The sequence below is a fragment of the Pelecanus crispus genome, chromosome 2 (assembly GCF_030463565.1).
Source record: "Pelecanus crispus isolate bPelCri1 chromosome 2, bPelCri1.pri, whole genome shotgun sequence".
In the NCBI taxonomy this organism is placed as follows: Eukaryota; Metazoa; Chordata; class Aves; order Pelecaniformes; family Pelecanidae; genus Pelecanus; species Pelecanus crispus.
The window spans coordinates 56,475,678-56,492,258 of record NC_134644.1 but is presented as its reverse complement, the minus strand read 5'-3'; the positions used below and the strand labels follow the sequence as shown (position 1 = coordinate 56,492,258).

The following is a 16,581-nucleotide window of genomic DNA, read 5'->3' as shown; positions in this document are numbered from 1 at the left end:
TCTTGCACAGCGGTAGGTGTAGTCTGCCCAGGAGTCCTCAACATGGGTTTTAGCTGAGAGTGCAGCACTTCAAGTTTGCTGCTACTTCCCTCCACTGAGCTACTGGCAGAACACAAATGTCCTCTGGAGTTGCACTGTGCTCTACACACATTCCCACTCTTCTGGGTTACCACTGCAGAACAGTAAATGCTACAAGTCTGGCAACCAGGTCAGGCTTGCACAGACCTTCTTAAGTTCAGATTCTTGGCTGAATTGTCTAAACTTCCAAGGCCAGAAAAATCTGGGATGGGGTCCCTCAGAGAATGGCTTGCCTAACAGGAACAATGAAATAATTTTAAACAGAAACTGCTATTAACAACAGATATGAATCTGAACTTTCCTACATTCAGGGTTATCTTTGTCTTGTTCTTCGAGACAAATTTCATACTTCAAAATTTTGTTTGATTTCCTTTAATGCCTTCTCTCTCTTTCTGCTTCTGGACTCAATTCCCTCATTTTTAGGGTCCAAGTTATCTTTCTTTGTTATTCCTTTTGGCACCCTATTCTCCACTTGAGGTTAGATCACATTATTCCGTCTACTTCACTTGCTTTCTAGGTATAAAAATCCACCCACAAATCCACCTTTCTCATTGTCCTTTTTTGCTCCCAGCCTCCTGAACAGTTTTACTTCACTTAGCCCCTCTTGTTTTCTCACCAAATACCAGGCTTGTTGCCTTACCCTTCTCCTACTTTTTCACTCAATAAGTGGAGGAGAGGTAGAGAAAGCGCTGTTGGTGAGTCTGTAAAAAGATCTGTGTTTCTGAATGGATGGAGCAGAAAAAGGGTTGCAATTTGCTTGGCTTCAGTGAAAAATATTGGTTGGCTTGAAGCACTGGAAGGGAAAGGATGGGAAGAATAAATGGAAAAATACACAATAGGTTTTGCCCAGGTCATTGAAGGGACTGACATTACATTTTCATATCCACCCATGATACTCATATCACAACACGTTGCCATGTGTGTCTCATCTCCACAGCTCAGAACACCATGGAGTAGTGTCATAACCAGGCACTGTAGTCATCTCTGCAGACACAACAGTGGTAACTATCAGAGGTTACTGCATGGAACCACCACCATAAATTTAATGGCTCCTTTGCTTTGATTTGTTGATCTGGGGATAATAACGCCATTGTGCTTTATTTCCTCTCTTTAACATAGTTCCAAATGATGAGAGATCACCATGATCTTGACCCACAGGGGGGAGTATGTTTTGCTTTTAAGATGCTACTTCACATGTACCAAAAGGGACATACCTATTTGAGACTGAGCAACCATAGTAGACTTGCGATCACACAGGGGAGAGAAGGGAAGCCCTAGTTCTGCTTCTTTGTCACCCTGGAGAAACAAAATTGAGAAGAAATTAGAAAAAGACAAGACACACTGCACTTCGATATCTTAGGTCATGACTGTAAAGGCTTCTCATTTTACTTTCTTTAATTAAGTTTTGATTTGGGGTTTTTTTTTTTTTTTGTTTGGTTTGGGTTTTTTTAACACAAATTGTGGAGAATTTGAGTGTGGCTGCAAAAGTTGCAGTCCAAGCAGAAGTTGGTAAATTAAGCATCTTGACTGCAGTGAATCTTTCCTCAGAGCTTTCCCTGCCTGCTTGGTACTTCTATGCACCAACTGAAAACCCACTTGAGCACAAGAATGCTTCTCGCTGAAGTTCTCCAGGGAACCCAGCAGAACTCAGTTCTCAGAGCAAACCTTTGAAGAGAAAACATCAGTGTCAGGACTGATTTTCAGGGCTTGCACTTCTTTGCATGTTTTTTTTAGTCTTTCAGGTAAGGAATTCATAGGTCACGGGTGGCCAGATGCAGATTACTTTTTTCTTCCAAAAGGAAACACTGACATTGTCAACATTTTACATAAGTGCTTAAGTACAAAAGTCCAAACATGCTTTCCAGCCCTCAGAACTGCAAGTCCTTTTCTAACATCACAAGATGGTACAGAAGATCAAGTGTTATAGCCCCACTTTTTCCAGTCTTTCAAGCTGCATATTCTCAAAAAGCCCTTTAACTTGATTCAGTCATTCTATAACATATTGCCTTATGCTGAGAAGATATATAGGATAATATAATAGTTACAATACTCCCCACTGAGCATTCAAATTTAAATAGCCTGTTAACTATACTATAGGATCAATTCCTTAAATCAGCAGCTCACTTTAACTGTGCTGAACTTCTTGCCAGTGTTCTGACTGATGTCAAATGGAAGCTGAAATAGCCAGCAAACTAATCAGAGAAAAACTTCTGTAGACATAAGAAGAGCTGAATTCTTCTTCTAACATACATGAAATTGGGGCAGAAGTCCTGTTAGAGTGTTGAGTGGAACAACAAGCAATAGTATTCTTCCATTGCAGAACAATTCTGCTCTATGTTCGGAGTCTGACATACGAATATCAGGGTAAAACAGAAACCAAACACAGAAATATTTCAGAGTAACGTTCCTTTACTGCGTCTGCTGTATCTCTCAGGAAAAACATCTCTTGATGCCAGCTCTTACTTAATCATCATTCTTCTCTTACTCTTTATGCCTCTTAAAAACCCCAGTACCTAATTCTCTCTAGGAAAGAACCCCTAACTGCCTTTCTGACTGCTCAGAAAGATAGTTGACAACTTCTAAGCTGTTTGGGCAGCTCCTTCATGTCTAGCTAAAGTGCATTAGTAAAATAAATTAATTCATGCTTTAAGAGATGCTCACCATAGCTGCCAAATGTAAAAAAAACCCCAGTATTGTACTCAGAACCATCATTCACACCTACAGCATGGTTACTTGGTGTAGGAAGACCTGCGTCACATCACAAAATACTTGGAAACCAATAGGGCTGGAGACCTCTACTGATATAAGTTAAATCAGGCTTTATGTTTCTGCAGAGCACTTAACAGAAAGGGCAGGAGAGGGTCTGCAGGTGAAGAGCATAAGGAAATAAACACCTATTCTGAGGCCAGCCCAGTTTCTTATCACAATGGTCCCCTCTGGCTCATGGTACTTCTCAGCTTGTGAGAAGAGTGTGGTGTTGTTCTGCTGTCAGGTACAGATGTATTTATTGATCTAGTACTAAATAACTTCAATGAACACAAGTCTATACTTCCTGGTAAGTTTAAGGGTTTTCCTGAAGAGGGAATTAATAATGCATCTGAATTTGGAACAAGAATACAAGTTTTATATAAAGCTTTATCTAGAAGTGGAGGCATTTGTCATTCAAAACTAAAGGAGGATTTGTTGGCTGAAATGAATATTCTTATGCAAACATAAAATAATAAAGTTGTTTTCATTGCATGTGTAAAAGAGATCAAAACTTGGGCTTTTTGTGGTTTCATATCTAGCTAATCTTAACTCCCTCACCATTCTTTAGGGTACTCTGCAGTGGTGTATTTTAACACATCTAGTATAATTTTGAGCTAGAGAAGCATAAACATGCACAGTTTTCCCTAAAATGTACGTGAAAATCATCCTACTTGCATGAGCCTCCTGTGTGGCAACACAGAGAAAGCTCCAGATATGATCGACCTGCTTCCACCTAGTAAACCCATTCTTGGTTTGAAAAACAAATTAAAGAATTTATTTCAAAGCAAATTCTTGTAATGTCCTTATTAAGAAGGGATTCCCACAATGCCTCTAAAAACAAATGCCATTTAAAAAAAATGTTAGAACATTTTAAAAATTGTCATATATTTTTCTTCTTTTGTATTCAGATTTACTATAAAACATCAAGATATTGAACTTTGGAGGGAAATTAAGCACTTAGTTTTCTGCTTAGTTTAGTAATTCATATTGGTGAAAAGTATCCTAAACAATCCGAAGTGCTCTGTTTACTTTAACTTTTTTTTTTTTTTAAGGCAGCTCTTTAAATGCTTTTAATTAGTCACTTGGGGAGCTTATAGTTACCACACAGAGCTTAATGATTTGTCTAGATTTGTTGGTCTGTCAACAGGCAGTCCACTGTGAGCTATAAACTAGATCAGTTCACTTCATCTAAAGTAAGGGTAATGCATTTTCCACATCTACCCCAACAATATAAGTACAGTTCTATAAAGTACAGCTACCAAAATCTGTTTTCTGTTATTCTACACCTAAGGAGAACATCACATATTCTACATTTTGCTAATTTGAAACATGTATTAGCTTCAGAAATTAGAATTTCTACTATGTAGATAACATCTATAGGCAGTGTATCAGACACTAATTTCCTAAGAGTCATAATAGCCAGTGCTACTGGTGCCAGATGAGAAAGCTTCATAACATTTAGAAGGTTCCTGAGAAAAATCAGAGAAGAAGGAAAAGATCTATGTTCATATATTCCTACTTCCTTGCCCAATCCTACACACTCCCGCTGTGCTGCAGAAATGCAGAGGAAGTTCCCTAGCTTTACCTGTCTGAAGAACTCCTCTAGCAGAGACATGGTCCACCGATGATGGAGATCCCACGCCTTGGCTGGATGACTGATATCTGCTGTATGCAACAACAGTGATAAGGCTTTCGGCTTGTCAATTCTGAAAACCCAAAGGATCAAACAAATTAATTGTCTGCTCTTGCAGTGGAGAATGACAAAAATCTCACCTAAGCAGCGAAATGCAGTCATTAGAATCTTTGGCCAGGATACTAAAGGAATGATTTCTGTGTTCATAAAATCAGACAACTATGAAAGATTGTCTAATTTCTCCAATATACACTATTCCTGCTGTAACAGGGACATTAGGAAGTGGAAAAAGAAACTTTGGTCAGCCTTGCTGAGCTCCTTTCCAGGCTTGCTTGTCTGCACAAGCAGGCTTGATGAGCTGCTGTGTTCCCCATTTCAGCTGGGCTGCATTTTATGCTTCTCAAAAGAGAAGCTGGTCCCTACCATCTTGCTGTAGAGTATACAGTTAGGATACAATCTCAGGGGCACTGATGAGTCTACAGTAACTGATAAAAGTTTCACTGTTAGAAAACTAGTGTGAGGTCAGAAGGTGATCCTCGCATTGAGTTCCACAGAACAAAAAATGCTGGCAATTTCTTAAAACCATAACCTGAGAGGCTAGCCCAAAACCCCAGTAAATAATGCTTTCTTGGGATGGGTAGCCTTGTTTTTTAATTCCAGCTTTTGACTGTCTGAAATAGCTGGAAGAGTTGTAGCTTCTGAGAAGACCAAGCGGCTTGCCACGCTCTGGTCTGATTCAGGTATAATACTGGGAGGATCTGGACAGACCTGTGTCCAGGGTGAAAAAAATGACCATCACCCAGAGCTTTCTGCAGTATAAAAGGAATTTTATGGGGAAGAGCCATGGACAAAATATTACAGCTCCCAGTGGTGTACTGGGAAGAAGAAAGGGCCTTCCCCATACTGCTCCATCTGTTGTCTTCTAGTCCTTCCCTCAGTGGATCTCAAGTTGTTTTCATCTGTCCTCTGGTTATGGAGTAGGCCCCTTGTAGAGGTGGCAGCTGATACCATCTGCAGAAGGGCAATGCGTAAGTTGTGTTCTGCAGATCTTATAACCTTGAGTCATGCTCAAGCTGTAGAGGTCACTCAGCTGGATCATGTCCTTGATGTTACCCTGATATGTGAAGGGAAATGCCAAGGGAGCCTTATCCCAACATGGTGACCTTTGCAAGCTTTTGTCCACCAGCACAGAATAGAGATGTGCGTATAGGGGGGTGCCAGTCTACTCCTAAGTGAATTCACTCAAAATTCAACAGCAGAAAGAGAATCAATGTGGACATCAAAGAGAGTGAGGGCCTCTGGAGAGGTGCTTTTGAAGTCAAACACAATGGCAAAGCACCAGCTGAAATGCAGCCCCTCACTGCACAGTGTTGTGAAGTGACTCACCCTTCTGGCTGCTGCAAAGCATTCTTCATGGCTTTGATTTGCTGGAAGTGACAGGACATATCAGTGGCCAACACCATTTCAATCACTAGAGCTCTGAATTCTCTTTTGGATGGCATCACGATGAGAGGAGCAAGGAAAGAGAAACACAAAAAATCAGCATCAGACACCCTCCAGTTTCTTTTGTTGTCTATTTGCAAATTATTAACAGTACTTCTGCCTTTGTATGTCACTTTTTCCATTATCCCTCTTTGAGGGACGGGGAAGAGGTTGAGTGATTTTCTACACAAACACAGGAGTGGGAGGGCTGCAAATTAAGCCAGGTGGCTAATCCTTGCTACGAGAAATCTTAGATGTTTTTTGAAGAGCGTGTTAGTATTAGTACTCCTTTTTCAATTAAGCACAAACTTCTTAAATGGATTTCTTTTATAGGCCATTCTTAGAAGGAAGTAAAAAGACTGTTTAAAGCCTTGGCATGAATCAGGTAAACTTTTGAACCTGAACCTCTATCCAGCTGACTAAAACTGGTCGATATCTATGTTGAAAGTTTAGTCATATTATTAAAGGAAAAACAGCATGTTAAAAAAACCTCCTAGTATATATGATGCATATACGCAGTCAAGACCTTTGAGAACCTGAATTACTTCCATGATATTATTCATTCAAACTATTCCTCTATGAATTTTCATTTAAGCAAACTTGTGTAGGATCCAGCTGAAACTCCTTGGACGATAATATGGATATCCTAGGGATTTTAAAATATCAGAACATTCTGATCTAGCACACAATACAAATTTTTTTCTGTTTCTCTCAGTTCAGCTATCCACAGGTTAACAGAGGAAGAACAGTCCAAGGTTAGCATAACAGCTAGTACCAGAGATTCAGAAATGGGTCAGCTTTCATTTAAAAATAAAAGTTACCATTCTTCTTTTCATGAATGTTTCATGAAGGACATGGTCTATTTTGAGCATGTCTCTTTTGCCTCTGCTGGCTGTGCTCAAGTTCCAGCCCCAGGCCACCGCTGTGTAGAGACCCAAGCCTGCTGTGCTTACCCATCCCATGGGTGGCATGTAAAGATGGCATCAGCTGGCCTTACTCTTCCCCCAGTATAACCACCTCCTCCTCCCCACACTCATGTACAATTGGTTGCACAGCAAACAGCATTCAAAATGCTGACATGGTGGCTGAAAACAAACTTATTTTTAATTATTTTGGATCTCTCTTTTTCACCACTCCTGGTCAGTTCCTTTGTCTGGTTCATTCCCAGCAGCACAAACACCTCTCACAATACAAGCAAGAGAAGCAGGGAAGGAGAATCTGAATGCATAGAAACAAACTTTTACAGAAAAGGATGTGATTATGCTGTGGGAACAATTAGTGTTTGGGACTATTCCTGGGAAACAGCAGACACTTCACTACATCCTCTGGAGTGCAACTCCATCATAACGGTCTGCACGGGATACTTTCTGTGTGGCTTATTACAGTAGGAATACAAAAGCAAAGGGCTCAGCTCAGGTGAATGAGTCGCTGACTTCAGTGCCAGCACATAAGTGCGCTCACAAGCACACAAATTCTACCTTCCCTTTATAGATGTGAATCTGGAATATGCACATTCTCTGACCTCTGCACATGTTTCAGAACATTCTTGCCTCTGAAACAGAGACGAAAAATACTTCAGAGACATTAAAAAAGAAAGCATTTTAATACTGGAGAGTTCTTGTGTGTCACTTCAAACATCAGGCAGCGCGATTAGCAGGTGACTTGGAAAGGCGCACGGACATAGACAATTTACTGGACATAGGTAATGCACGAGAGAAAATCTCAGAAGACATTACGCTAGAGGATGGCAGGTATGTGTATTCGTTGCCAGGTTGAGATAAGGCTGAAACACATTACAGACAGAACTGAAGAGACGCAGAGTCTATAAAAGCAGAGGAAAAGCAAATCAACTGAAATAGTTTCCTCTTCTTTACATCTAAGAAAATACAGCTTACAATCTCAAAGAAGAAATGAGGTAAGAGAAGAGGCTGCGCTGCTTTCAAACGTCTACACGTTGCTGTGAAACTGTGCTAAAGCATAGCACTGAATACATAGGCTTTATAAATATTAATATTATTATTGACATATGGTGAAGAGGCAGGCAAATTCAGCTCTCACTTCCAGGGTTACCAGTGGGATTAGAAAGTCAGAGATCCCCCTGGTACTTGTGCAATATCTTCTTCTTCTCCTGTATTCCCAATGACTCAAACCCAGTTTTATATTCAGGAAGAAGTTCTTGAAGAACCACAGTGAATTCACTCCAATAGCAACTGTCCCGAATGATTTATTAAGTAACTTGACTCCAGAAAAATTAGCCAAGTCTTGAAAACCTAAAATGGTACCCAACAAAAGAAGAAATAATGCAATCTGATGAAAAAGGAAGGACGATCATACCTCTACAATCTATCAGCTATATCAAGCTGAGAGAGGCAGACATGCCCTTCTGTCAATCTCCCCCAGAGACTCACGGTTGCACCGGGCTAAGTATTCACAAGCAGGCTCACATCACAACGTTCTCCAATACAGAGAACTCACCTATCAACTCAGGCCAAGGAAACATCCTAGAGACAATCTGCCCTCTGACCATTAAGTAGAAGTACCTGCACACCCTCCACCCTGAGCACTCCCCTCCAGAGCCTGGAGCCAAGATCAAACCGGGCCTGCGTGCTTGCCTAGACTCACGACCCACCTGCAGCCATTCTCGGTGCAAGGCCACGCCGCGTCTGGCTTCGCCTTCAACCACTCCTTCGGTAGCTGAGGCAAGACCTAGCCGGGGACAGCAAGCCCCCACGGGCCTGCCCCTCCTCACACTCCTCAGGAAACCCCACCTCCAGGCCCCAAGGACCTCTGCGGCCCTACAATGGACTCCTCCCCTCCGTCACCCCTGCGCAGCAGCCCGCAGGACGCCAGGCCCTCTCCTCCCCTCGGCCCCTCTCTGCCACCCCCGCCTGTGGGGACCATGCCACTTGCAGGGAGCCCAGCGGCTCGAGGCTCACGCAGGCTCCCCCACCCTCCCGGGACACTGCGGCCGCCAGACCCTTGAGGGGACCCCAGCCCGGCATGAGCAGGGGGCTGCAGCCCAGGGCACACAAGGGCGAGCAAAATGGCCCCCCGCCATGGGGCCTGCATGGCCTCGTGGGCCACCGTCCCAGCCAGTGCAGCGGCCGTTGGTGACGTCACCAGCCTGCCGTTAGGCAAGCAGCCACCCCTGCGGCTGGCCCACGGCTCCCTGAGCAGCCCCACGCTCTGACAACAGGCGTGCTTGCTACACGAGGAGCCGCAGAAGCGAGCAGAGGGCCCACACTGACTGGGGCGAGCGACAAGAGCGCCTTGCGACTGCTGAGGATGCCTCCGCAGCCCGGCAAACGCAAGCAGCCCGACGGGAGGAGCAGCACCTCTGGCAGGCCAGGCCAGCCCATGCAGCCTCACCCGGCCCACAACAGCCACGAGCCCATGGAGGTGGATCCACCTGCAGGGGCCGACGAGCCCATGGAGGTGGATCCACCGCCACAGGCCGACGAGCCCATGGACGTGGATCCACCTGCAGAGGCCGACGAGCCCATGGAGGTGGACCCAGCTCCCACAGCGCTCATGGGGCACCACCCCACCACGGCCCAGCTGCCTCCAACACCGTGGTGCACAAAGCGACGCGGGACCCCCAGGGGCTCTCACGGACCCTCCACCCAGCCAGCTTCCAACAAGCGGTGACACCCCCGCAGCCAGCGCTAGCCCTCAGGGAACCATCCACACCTACAGCCGGCAGGCTCAGCAGGAAGATCACCCAGCTGTCAAGCTGCACGTGAGCCCTGCTTTCCCGCTCCCCACCCTCCGCCCCTCATGAAGGGGGGCATCTCCTCTCCTCTCCTCTCCTCAGACCGGGGGAAGGGCCGAGGAAAGGGGCTGCCATCATCTGCCTGGCAGCACCACAGCACCAGGAAGAGTCCCCTGGAGCCCGATGGACACCATCAGAGACCGCTGCACACCGCTGGACACTGCTGGACATCGCTGGAGACCACCGGACATCGCTGGACACCACTGGACACCACCGGACATCGCTGGAGACCACCGGACATCGCTGGACACCGCCGCAGACCATCACAGACCACCGGACATCGCTGGAGACCACCGGAGAATGATGGAGACCACCGGACACCACCAGAGCCTATTGCACTCCCCTGGATCGCCACCGAGGTTAGTGGGGCTGGGGGGTTACATCTTTTCAGTCTGAGGGTGAGAAAGCCAGTGTGGGGGGGTGGCTCTCCTCAGCTAGCTCTCGCCTCAGCTACCCAATGGCTGCATAAAGATGAAGCCAGACCTGCCTCGGGTGCAAGCACAGAATAGCAACGCATCATCAAAGAAGGTGCATGCTCCATCCCTGGCAACATTCACGATGGACAGACAGCTCTTCCTTTGGAGAAGCACAGGACTCCAGTTCTGACAGGAGGAAGCTTGGGCAAGATCGGCCAAGAAACAATGCAACAAAAAAAGAAAAACAATACACCCCAATTCAAACGCCAGTAAAACCCAATCAATAAACCAAGAAAAACCAGCTTAAAATGCAAAACCTGCTCTCCTCTCTCATTTGGCACATTTGAGGCTGCATGCAGACCCCTGTGAAGGGGGGAAGGCTGGCGAAGGGGAAGGGGAAAGGGAAGGGGAAGAGGAAGGGGAAGGAGAAGGGGAAGGGGAAAAGGGGAACGGGAAGGGGAAGGGGAAAAGCGGAAGGGGAAGGGGAAGGGGAAAGGAGAAAGGGAAGGGGAAGGGAGGGAGAAGGGAAGGGAAAGGGGAAGGGGAAGGGAAAGGGAAAGGGCAGGGGGAAAGAGGCAGGGGAAAGGGGAAAAGGGACAGAGGAAGGGGAAGGAAAAGGGGAAGGAAATGGGGAAGGAAATGGGGAAGGGAAAGGGACAGGGAAGCGGAAGGGCAAGGGCAAGGACAAGGGCAAGGGGAAGGGCAAGGGCAAGGGCAAGGGAGGGAAGGGAAGGGGAAGGGTGTGAGGGATGCACTCCTGCTGTTTGAACTAACTGCACTTTGGTCCAGGCAGATGCTCTGCAAGTAGGCCTAAACAAAGTTAATGCTATTGCCTGAGCCTGAGAGATCCTGTACCTGACACCAGACATCGACGGGTCGGTAAGTGACATTTCCTGCATGCATGTAACATTTAAGATACATATAGGAAGCTTAAGCCATAATCTTTGTGTCCCATACGAGCTTTCAGTGGAGTAAATAGTAGAGGATTGACCACCAATCCATCTGTGCTTATTATTTAACATTCCTAAATTTACTCGTTAAAACTCAAGAAACTAACTTCTAGATCACAGCTCTATCGCAGCGGTCTTTGACTCTTCTCCTGCAACAAACAGAAGGCAACGGAAGGGAAGGGAAACGGCAAGCTTATTTAGCCATCCTGGTGTTACCAAAATGGATTGCCTTGTGTTTTGATTCTCCTTTGTGCGCTGGTACCGGGAATGAAAAGGTAGCACAAGTACGCGCTAGCTAAACCCCCTTCTTATTGCCAGCAAGAAAGGCGCCTCTCGGCCACGAGCACGAGAAGGACCCCGTCTTACAACTCTCGATTTCTTAAATGCAATCTCAAGACCACTTACATACTTGGTTTTACAATTTACAGAACCCACTGGCTTTGGCCACGATACCGTCTGGTACCATGCACTTTTGAGGATCTGGACACACAAACCCCTGCGCAAGCACGCTTAATGCAAGTTCATTGGCTGAGTTAACACCATTTTGTTGCAACTTCTTCTTGGAACTCTTTTCAAAAGTCTCTCCTTGCTCAAAGAGTATGGAAACACCCTTATCATTTCAGGTAAAAGTGGAGAAAAAAAGCTGCTCTTAGTCTCTAATTAGTAAAGGATGAAGCAGCATTCACACAGTGCCTGGCGATCCAGGAGAAAAGCAAGAGATCGGCAAAGAAGGCAGATGCAGCATCCCCGGAAACATTCAAGATGGACAGACAGCTCTTCCTTTGCACAAGCACAAGACTCCAGTTCTGACAGGAAGAAGTTTGGCAACATTGGCCAAGAAACAATGCAAAAAACCAATAAAAAACCAATTCAAAAAACAAGAAAAAAACAATAAAAATATGGAAACCCCATTTAAAACACAAAAACTGCTCTCCTCTCTCATTTGGTACTTTTGAGGTTGCGTGCGGACTCCTGCGTCCCATTCTGCTCTCCCCGGGACAGGAGAAACACCGACATACGCGGTGCGGGCCCAGACCAGCGCCTTCCACATGGTGAGGGGCCGGGGCACATGGCACCCACGGGCAGGCTGAGGGAACTGCTCCCGTGCAGCTGGCAGAAGAGAAGGCGCAGGGCTCGATCTCACTGCTGCTCTTCCAGAACACGGAAATGGGTTTCCTGACCCAATACCATGCACAAAATCATCCTCTTTATCTCCCACACGCACTTCACTAGTGCTACTTCTGGTATCCAGAACACCAATGGCCTTATAGGGGAAAAAAAAAAAAAGAGAGAGCGAGCGTCAGTTCCCCCAGCTTGCATCCCTAGTCCTTTTGGGAGGATACAAGCCATGGGCTCATCTCTCCTACCTGCTTCCTGGCTCTTACCGATCAAAGACAAAGTGTGAGAGCATTCAAACGTGAGTGTTCTTTGCCAATGTGCACGGAAGCAGCATCGCATCTCTAGTTCATGAGATGTGTGAGAAAAAAGCTTCATCTTAATGGTAGGAATAAAACATGGAAGCGGAGCCTTGCAAACTGGTTCTACAGAAAAAAATACTTCTCTGAGCCCCTGAGCTCCTCTGGATTTAAGGTCTTGAACCCCACAGCCAGGAGGGAGCGGGCCATGGTGGCAACTCTCTTTTTACACCTTGGTTTCTAACCAACAGCACTACTCCCTTTGCTCCCACGTGGAGCCACGGAGCGCGCTGGCACGTTTCCAGCACAGGTTACTGGAGCCCAGGGCTGGCAACAAACCAGGGAACACACTCAACTGACAGTCTTGGTGCCCCTCACGCACTTCATAGCAAGTTTGCTCTGTACGTAAGTAAAAACACTGGGGCTTTTTGGTTTCGGTTGGTTTATGGGGCTTTATTTTGGGTGGTTTCTTCCTTTTTACCCCCTACATCATCCCTCTCCCTCTTAGAGAAAAAAAATCCAAACTATCCCATCGCTTACTCATGCATTTTCATGTCCTTCCAGTTCTCCCTTTTTTTAACGCCTGCCTAGCTTTATGGTGCTCACAGACAGAATAGGAAACCCCATGCAGCACCGTGGCAACTTGGGCTAGAAGGAAATAGCACTCGTTCATTCACAGATGATTTGCAGCTAAACTGCTAACAGACCGAGAAGCAGCAAGCTGGAAAAAGGCCCTTCTGAACCGACATGGCCAGGAGGGCTGCTGCACTTGGGCAGCCATTTCCATCCAGTCACTTCTCCGAGCACAGCAGTCCCAAGTGAAAACTGCCCTCCTTCAACGGCTTGAGGAGAAAAGGGGGAGCTATTTGCTCACCACTGTAACGCAATGCACATTACTCAACGTTGTACTAGTCCTACTCACTACAGCCTCCAGTGCTTTTGCATTCACTAATGGCCCTCAAAGCAGCACTGACCAACTTAGGGTCTCACGGGAGGCGCTGAGTATGCATCTGTGTTAGTTGCAAATCTGACCTAATTCCTGTTCACTTCAGACACAATCGGGAGCAACCGACACAACTTCCACCAGAATCACGCAGGCTGCATCAGGTCTTGAGACACACAGGGCCTGACTCCTTCCAAATATGTCTTTACATGGCAGTTTCACAGGTGCACTCTACATGCAACACAGCAGACTCGGGGCGTCTTCCCAGGAGGCACTGGAGCATGTTACTCCTCAGGGAAGAGCATCCAGGCCTGGCCTCAGAATTGAAAGCAACATTACTCTGGCAATTAGGGGACTGCAGAACAGCAGACCCTAGGCACAAAAGGTTGTTCCCCAGCGTAAACAGCTCTACAGTTGTTGAAACTGGCCTAAAAGGCATAGCAGGAGCTGCGCTACGCCTTGGTAGCTTGCACCTCTCTGTCCTACGCTCCGTCACACACTACATGCTGGCGGCTGCATTTCTGCACGTTTCCCACTGAGCTGCACAGAAAAAGGCAGCATCAACATACAGCGGGAGACACAAGCATTGCCATGAGTCATGTTGACTGCCAACTTTTCGGTGATTTTGTACAGCCCATCTAAGGTGCTCATGGCATCGGAAACAGTGGTGGAATTTGGCTGGGCTGACTCACATGCAACCACGCGTTTCCCTCATCCTTTTCTCTAACAGCTCCCAGTTACAGAGCTTGGAATGGTCAGGGGGTGTTCAAGAAGGCAGGAGCCGCACTAAGAGCCTCAAACAACTTTCTGAAGCCCCAGCTGAACCCAAAATGCAAAGGCTGATCACCACCCTGGAATCTGTCTGCCTTCAATTGCTCCAGTCCATCTTCAAAGACCTTTCTGTTGTTTCTTCTGACAGCCACTGTGGGAACATGCTGCCTGCTAAGTAGTTTTGTTTAAGCCTTCTATCCATTCCTGTCACTACTCTCAGACTTTAGCTGTCTGTAGCTTTCTAGGTAGGCCACTTCACCTGGCTCGCTCTAGAGACCGCATGGAGATCAGCATCTCCAGAGGCTGATCCACAGGAGCATCTCCATCTGAGGCTCCAGGTGGCTCTTGGGATCCTCAGAGAAGTGGAAGGAATTGTCCTTTGGAAGTACTGCCTTGCTCCCTTAAGGAAGAAGAAAGCTTAGACAATTTGCTGCTTCGCATTAGGTGAAATGAATTCCCAGAAAAGTGAGGTAGCAGAATCACCCAGGAGATCTGCGGCAGAGTGAAAAACTCAGCCTGGGTTTCTCATTCATGCTCTTTCAGATCACTCTTTGTGACAACAAAAACCTAGTCACGTGAAAGTGGTCGCTACCGAGAGTGTCACAGCTCTGCTAGGACTTGGGAATGGTTTCTCTTGCAGGTCCCCTCAACTGAAGATCCCTTGTGGCCTCAGAGTCTTTTCATAGACCTGGCTGTGCTGCTTGGCTGACTAACTAGCGATTTTAAGATTTCCCATTACACTTGCAGGTGTCTTCTCTCATGCTACGTTTCCCTAAGGCCAGACGCCAGGAGCCAGGCAGACGTCCCATTCTCCCACCGATCACCTACCACGGAGAAAAAGTTACAAGTTACCAAATTTGAAAACAAATTCTAAGAGAACTCGCCTTTGAATAACCCCTGCACAATTAGGGAAAGGAACAATTTGGTCGAGAGAGCAGGCTGTCAGGGAACAGCGTCAGGAAAAGCAATTGGAGAAGAGGGAAACCTCAAGTTAATTTCCTGCTTTACTGCTGTCATATGCTGAATAATATTTCATCCTGTGGCCAATGTCACAGCTTGGATTTTTTGTTTGCTAACTCATGTCCTGCAGATGATTCCCGTGTAAACATGGTACCTGGCACAGTCCCATGAGCAAGCACAGGTTTACAGCATCCTTACTACTCAGTGCCCAGAGAGACTCTGGCTGACTTTACGTCTCAATACTTCCAAGCCTTGCATTGATCCATCTGGCAAATAGCTTCATTTCCTCTTTAGAATACCTACTTCATCGTTTTACCTTTCCTGCCTCACAGAACATTACATCATTTTGTTGGATACTTTGTTGGATGTGTCTTTGTTCCATATCAGTGTCCACCTTAGAGCTGTATCCTAGTGAAGGACTCACATTCCCTTGCACTCATGGGAAAGGGACAGAAAAAAGGCCATTTTAGGTCACTTAATCCCTATGCTAGAAACCAACAGTAAGATCTCCTCAAGTGAGGTATTTTGCTCATTTTGTCCAGCTGAAGTCTCAGTCCTTTATTCTCATGGAAATGAATAGGAAATCCCCTACATTCAAGGCAACATTTTCAATGGCTGATTCTCACTAAGGCTATAACACTCAGAATATGCATGTGCCCATCCTGAATGCATAGAAACAAACTTTTACAAGAGAAGAGTGTGATTATGCAACCATGAGCACGCTATTATGTACAAAAGAAGGCTCTGACCAAAGTTGTCTTCAGTCAAAAAACATTCAAGGTTTCTCACTGCAATCTCAAAAAGAATAACACAGATTGACAAGGAGGGCTCAGAATTATCTGAGGGACAAAACCCCAAGCAGCTTTACTGACAAAGTCAGTATTGCTGCTTAAAGGTTACTTCCCAAAGCTGTACTCCAATACAGAGTTAAGGAGCTAAACATTTTCCAGATGCCTTTTTAATCCTGTACTTGACAGTAAAGGGCTTGCGCTAAACATACTCTGTTTCAATAAAGCACATGGAAATTATTAACAATGAAATACAGTGCCAGAAAAGACATCTATAACAGTATCTTGGAAAGCATCTCTTCACTTTGCAGTTTATTTTCTCAATTCACTGTGATCTGGTTTTGTTGTACTTTCTTCATTTACTTGTTGATGACTTGCACAAATGGGATTCATGAAATGAGGCAACTCAACTGATTTTCAAATATTTAACAAGCACCAGAGGTTTTTTTAAATGGAGGAAAAAAAAGTGTAGTTTAAGTCCTAGGGAGCATTCAACTGTTTTCTCCTTGACCATAGCCCAAAAGATCTCTTTCAGCCTCATCCATACAAAACCTGTGCTCATTAATTTTCCAACAGTAAAATGTAGCTCTAGTTTTCTACATTTCTTTCTTGAAAATACATTCCC

At 45.6% G+C, this 16,581-nt stretch overlaps 1 protein-coding gene across 2 annotated transcripts in view; it reads right to left on the bottom strand.

The window, feature by feature from the left end:
• The window catches only part of PDE1C (phosphodiesterase 1C), a 339,787-nt gene that overhangs the window by 55,089 nt on the left and 268,117 nt on the right, over positions 1-16,581 (bottom strand). For both annotated transcript variants that reach the window (XM_075704881.1, XM_075704880.1), the window contains 3 exons: positions 5,846-5,947; positions 4,412-4,532; positions 1,293-1,374 (listed from right to left, as the gene is read on the bottom strand). In XM_075704881.1, the coding sequence (XP_075560996.1) occupies positions 1,293-1,374; positions 4,412-4,532; positions 5,846-5,947 (305 nt within the window). The remainder of the gene's footprint in view (positions 1-1,292; positions 1,375-4,411; positions 4,533-5,845; positions 5,948-16,581) is intronic.